This window comes from Humulus lupulus, chromosome 9 (assembly GCF_963169125.1).
Source record: "Humulus lupulus chromosome 9, drHumLupu1.1, whole genome shotgun sequence".
Taxonomy (NCBI): Eukaryota; Viridiplantae; Streptophyta; class Magnoliopsida; order Rosales; family Cannabaceae; genus Humulus; species Humulus lupulus.
This window is the reverse complement of record NC_084801.1, coordinates 181,025,439-181,031,403: the sequence shown is the minus strand read 5'-3', so window position 1 is coordinate 181,031,403 and position 5,965 is coordinate 181,025,439. Positions and strand designations below refer to the sequence as shown.

The window sequence follows — 5,965 nt, the reverse complement described above, 5'->3', positions numbered from 1 at the left end:
CCTATTGCACTTGCATACTCTAATTGAGCCACCGCCCTCCCTTCATTCTTTTTAAGCTTTTGGCTTGAGTCAAAGGGCGTGTTTGCCTCTTTGGTATTAAGATGACCAAACATGCAAGCATCTTCTCAATATAATGAGCTTGACCTAAGGCATATCCATCAACATTTCTTCTAACCTTGATACCTAGTGTGGTATCGACCTCTCTAAGGTATTTCGTTTCTATTATGATTTTCATGTCATTACTTAATATCAATATATCATCAACATACAAACACACTAGGATGAAATATTCATCACAAGTCTTAGAGTATAAGTATTTGTCCACACTATTATGTCTAAACCCATATGAAATAATGACTTCATTAAACTTTTAATGCCATTGTTTTGGTGCTTGTTTTAAACCATATAATGATTTAACAAGCTTACACACCTTATGTTCATTTCCTCTTAGAACAAACCCTTCTGATTGTTCCATGTAAACCTCCTCATTGAGATTACCATTTAGGATTGCTTTTTTGACATCCATTTGATGAACATATAGGTTGTGTATTGATGATAAGACAAATAACATTCTTATTGATGTTGTCATTGCTATCGATGCATATGTATCAAGATGATCTATGTCTTCCTTTTGTTTAAACCCTTTGGCCACCAACCTTACCTTAAAGGCTTGAGTGGTCCCATTAGTGTGATACTTTCTTCGAAATACTCACTTACAACCTATTGGATTTGATCCTTGTTGTGGATAAAAAATTTCCCAAGTATGGTTAGATATAATTGAATCATCCTCATCATTTATTTAACCAATTTCACTATGTATTTAACCAATCATCACACAACCTCTACCTCCATGGAGCGTCTTCGTCTTCCAGTCGCATGCCTAGTCCTCTGTGTGTGTCGATGAACCCAACTCCGCCTTCCAGCATTGATGAGCCCAAAGTACAAATCTACCTATGGGTCGAAGAAAGTGATAAATAGAGAGGGAGGTGAGGGGCGAATAGAGGGAGAAACCCAAATAGTCAAGAGAAAACATCTTTTTTTTTCTTTCATTTTTTCCGTTTTTGTTATTTATTTTATTAATTAATATTGCTATTTATATTAATTAAAGATTTAAGTTTTAAATGTTATTTAAAAAATTTAAATCATTTTTAGAGAACATAATTGGCAATATTAATTTTTAATAAGAAAATTGATTTTTTTTAATTTTTGAATTATACACGTGATACTAATGTGACTATGTTACATTAGTTGTCAAAGTGCCACGTAACATTTTGTTGGCCACATATATAGGATAGAAACTAGCGGAAGTTCTATAACTTAATAACATGCATAATTCAAGCGGGAGGGAAATTTTTAATAACGAAAAAATTAAAGGAGCGCGGTTTGAAAATAGTAATAATTGAAAGGAAAAAAAACCTATATATTAAAAAAATATAATGTGTTACATTATGTAAAAATCCATATTCGGACTTTACATGGATCAAGTGAGCTTTTTATTTTATTTTATTAAAGATTAAATATTTTGACATTGAAATTTGTTGTTATTGTTTTTGAGACGAGACACTAAATCAATTAGTAAAGATTAAATAAAGAGAATACATTATTATAAGGAAAATTTGTGGCGAAAATCAGTAGGTAGTCTAAAAAGTTGTAAATAAATTAGTATATAGTTTTTTAGTGACAAAAATTAATAAGTAATCTAAAATGTTGCACTTAAATCACCAAGTAGTTTTTTTGTGACAAAAATCAGTTTGTAGTTTGAAATGTTGTACTTAAGTTACTAAATAGTTTTTTCGTTGCAAAGATCATATTTTATACTAATTTTGTCTTGATTTTAATTAGTTAATAAAAATCTAAAAAATACATTTCTAACTTTAAAAAATTATTTAAAATCTGTTTTAAAAATAAAAAATAATTTAAAATTTCTAACATGAAAAAGTATTTAATTTTACTTAAGATTAAGTTTTAGAAAATTGTATAACTTAACTTGAATTAAAACTTAATTTATCTAAAATTAAAACAAAATTCATGTTAAAACTTTTAAATTATTTTTTATTTTTAAAATAGATTTTTTTAAAAAAATTAATATTAGAAATATATAATTAAATTTTTATTAACTAATTAAAATTAAAAAAAATAATGTAAAATGTGACTTTTACAATAAAAAGACTATTCAGTGATTTAAGTGCAATATGTGAGACTACGTATTTATTAATTTTTAGCGTAAAAAAACTACTTAGTGACTTAAATGCAATTTTTTAGACTATTTTATGATTTTTGGTGCCAAATTTTTTTTCTTGGGGACTTAAAGCAACATCTTAAACTAGTTACTAATTATCATCACAAATTATTATTATTATTATTTTTTGAGTATGCGTTTGAGCTGGAGCTGAGTGTAGCTCTGTTGGAGCTCTGTTGGGGATTGCGATGGAATGTTTTGTTCCCTACAAATTAAGAGTTTGGACACCAAAAAATTGATTATTCAAAAGTCCATTGTTGATGACTTTCCTACTAATTAAGAAGACCAATTATCTTTGGAACCTTCTCGTTGTGACAACTCTAGTCTAGACGACGTAGCTAGAAGGGAACCTTCACTTTGGAATGTTGTTTTTTTCCTTATTTTTTCTCATGGTATTATATATGAATTTATTAAAGACTTTTTGGTGAGAAAATTGGGTAGAACGACGTAGAAAGCTTTCCTTTAGTTTCTTTTATTAAGTTTCACACTATTTTAATTAAAATAATATATAATAAGATTTTGATTAAAATACATAAAGAGGTAAAAGAAAAGAAAAAACCTCTCTTAGATTATATTAAGTGTGTGTTAACATTTTAATTGTTAAGTTCTCTTAATCATTTAAGTAAAACTTATTGAAAAGACTTAAAATCAATAAATATTTTATTTATTAATGGTCAAAGTTTCACATTTTTTTAAGATAAAAGGTAAATTTTATTTATAGAGTCAACCATACAACACTCGTAATAAGTCAACTGCATGCAAAAGAGATTCTAATGACCAATATCGATTTGCTAAGTCATTTACAATGTTCAAATATTAAAAGGTTATCAATTCTTAAAAAAAAAAAATCTATAAACCAATAATCATATACCATTATTTAAAATAATACAACAGTAGATAAACTACATGTATGACATTTAAATATGAGCGAAATAGTAAATACAATGTGATCCGATATTTGATTGTACTAACAATAGTATGTCAACTTTTTGTGATATTAGACCCTAAATAACACCTAAACAATCCATGCGAGTATTATCCAAAATAGACACGCTAAGTTACTCTTCTAAAACAACACAACAAAACACCGTCATAAAAACTACTAACCCCGTCAATAAGGTAGAAAGACTCATTTCTATAGGACAATAATATAAATTATTAACATTGTAATTTTCTTTGTTAAAAAGAAATATGTGAATTATTAGGGAATTTGGTCTCGTATAGTACTTACCTCCTGTGCAGTGCAGTGACTTACCATGTACCTCAAGGTGAAAGGTAAAGTGAGTTCACGTGTAGGATTGAGAATCAACTCATCGACCACCTGAGAGGAGTGAGTCAGCCATAGAAGATGACGACGACGACAGCACTTGAGGGAAAAATGGCATAGACATTGCATAATCATCGACCCCTTCTTTATGCACGAACATCAACCCCGCAGCTGTGAGTCCCATTGTCGACAAGTCCGGCAATGGCACATCTCTCTCCAAAAAGGACATCACTTGCCTCATGCTCGGTCTGACCCCCGGTTCTGAATGTGAACACAACAACCCCAGTTTCAATACTAGCTCTATTTCCTCCTCTGATACGACAGAATCTGATTCTATCAAATTTACATCCATGGCCTCAATAATCCTTCCTTTGCTCCAACATGAGAAAACCCAGTCCACCAAAACTAACCCTTCCTCCGATGTTCCTCTCCCATCTATGGGCCGTCGTCCGCATGCCACCTCAAGCAGGAAAGCTCCGAATGCGAAGACGTCGGAGCTCGTTGTGGCCTTTCCGGTTCTGGTATGCTCTGGGGCGAGGTAGCCGAATGTTCCAACGATGTGAGTTGTTTGAGGATCGGTTCCATGGTCATACAGTCTAGCTAAACCAAAGTCTCCTAACCGGCCGTTTAACTCGCTGTCAACTAGTACGTTACTGGCTTTCACGTCACGGTGGATGACGACTTGTTCCCACTGATGGTGAAGGTAGCATAGACCTGAGGCAACTCCCTTTATGACCCCAAATCTTTGGTGCCAATTTAGTGTCGTTTTTGGGTTGTTGTATAGGTACTTGTCTAGGCTGCCATTGGGCATGTAGTCGTAGACTAAAAGAAGCTCACCTTTCCGGCGACAATAGCCTAAAAGGGGTAATACATTCCGGTGTCGGAGCTGGCCGAGAGTTACAATTTCAGCCACGAATTCTCTCATACCCTGTCTTGATTCGTGAGAGATTCTTTTGACAGCGATCTCTGCTTTGGAGGGCAATACTCCTTTATAGACTTTACCAAATCCTCCCCTACCCAATAAATTTTTGTCCTTGAAACCCTCAGTTGCCTTATACAAATCTTTGTATCTATATCTATGAGGTCCATATTCGACCTCCCAATCTTCAAGTACCTCTGCATATTTTCTCCTTCTTCTGATGATAAGAACTAAACTCAAGATCACTAGAGCCACCAAGCTCGAACAAATCACCGGTAACCCAATTGTCAAAAGCTTGGATTTTGGTTTGGGTCCGACCCGAGGCAGATTCGGGAGCTTCGAAAAGTCAAGCTCTTGAGCTTCGCCATTAATCTTAAAGCTCCAACCCAGAACATAGTGATAACTTATAATAGAGCCGGTTGAGGAAGCAAAACCAATATACATGGTGTCCTTTATGATCGGTGAAAGATCTTCGTTCAAAGACAGCAGCGGTTTTCGGGGTTTAACAGCTTCGGCCGGAGCTAAAGTCACGTTCATCTGCTTCTTAACAGCGTCATATTCGACCCATACCTTCATCGGCTTACCACTTATAAGAGATAAGTTCGTAAACCCACCTTTTTTTTCGTCGAAATACATCGCCGGTAGAGATGTAGCTGAGGTTAAATCATTAATGTCAATCCCCACGTGATTGGCGTTGATGTCTTTGAACTCGCTGTTTTGAATCGTATCGAGCTCGACGCCGACGACTCTGTTGGTTGAGTTGCCATTGTTGGATTCGTTAAATAGGCCAAGGTACTGGCTCTCAAGAGCTCCGGGCAGACTCCTCGTCGGAGCTATCACGAATACGATGCCGTGGCCGCCCAAATTAGCGTACTCCGATCTGATGGCGAAGACGAATGTGGTGGAGAAGGAAGAAACGGTGTTGTTTGGGGTGGCTTTGAAGGTTACTGGTTTGGGAAAGAAAGCATGACCTGTATGGCGGTTCGTGTTGTTCGTGAGCCTCAACAGGCCATTGGAGGTTATTTTAGCTAAGCCGTCGAGGACCAGGTCGACTGGCTTAAATCCATCGAAGACAAAACTGAGATCACCATGATCTTCTTGGGACGTAGCTGGTATTACTGTTATGGTTAGGAATAGTAAGAGAAGCGATATCGGAAGCTTAGAAAACATGGCTTAAACTAGTCGATCTATAAGCACTTTTCCTTGCTATTCTACTTTGATACAGTATGCCTTTGTATGATTTCTTATGCTAGTCGATCTGTAATTAATTATGCTAGAATTGACAAAATTTTACAACTTTTCTATAGTATTAGAATAAATATTAAGACAATTAATTTGATCATTAATAATAATATATACTTAAAATTCTCTATTACAAATATAAAAAAATTGATATAATTAAAACAATTTTATAACTTATTATTTATCCTAATTTGTTTTCTTCTGTGAACAAATTTAAACTCTTGCTTCATAAATTTCGAACAATAAAATGGAAGTGTGTGTATGACCACCACAATTACACATGCATAATAAAAATCTA

At 34.0% G+C, this 5,965-nt stretch overlaps 1 protein-coding gene across 1 annotated transcript; it reads right to left on the bottom strand.

Annotated features, from left to right (window-relative positions):
* Positions 1-3,091: 3,091 nt before the first annotated feature.
* LOC133801391 (L-type lectin-domain containing receptor kinase IV.1-like) lies at positions 3,092-5,713 on the bottom strand. The gene has a single exon (XM_062239577.1). It carries the CDS (start codon positions 5,593-5,595, stop codon positions 3,550-3,552), a length of 2,046 nt encoding a protein of 681 aa, XP_062095561.1. The 5' UTR covers positions 5,596-5,713; the 3' UTR covers positions 3,092-3,549.
* Positions 5,714-5,965: the final 252 nt, after the last annotated feature.

What these genes read in the sequence shown, in the direction of transcription:
- LOC133801391 (XM_062239577.1), bottom strand. Translation starts at nt 5,595, where the DNA reads ATGTTTTCTAAGCTTCCGATATCGCTTCTCTTACTATTCCTAACCATA.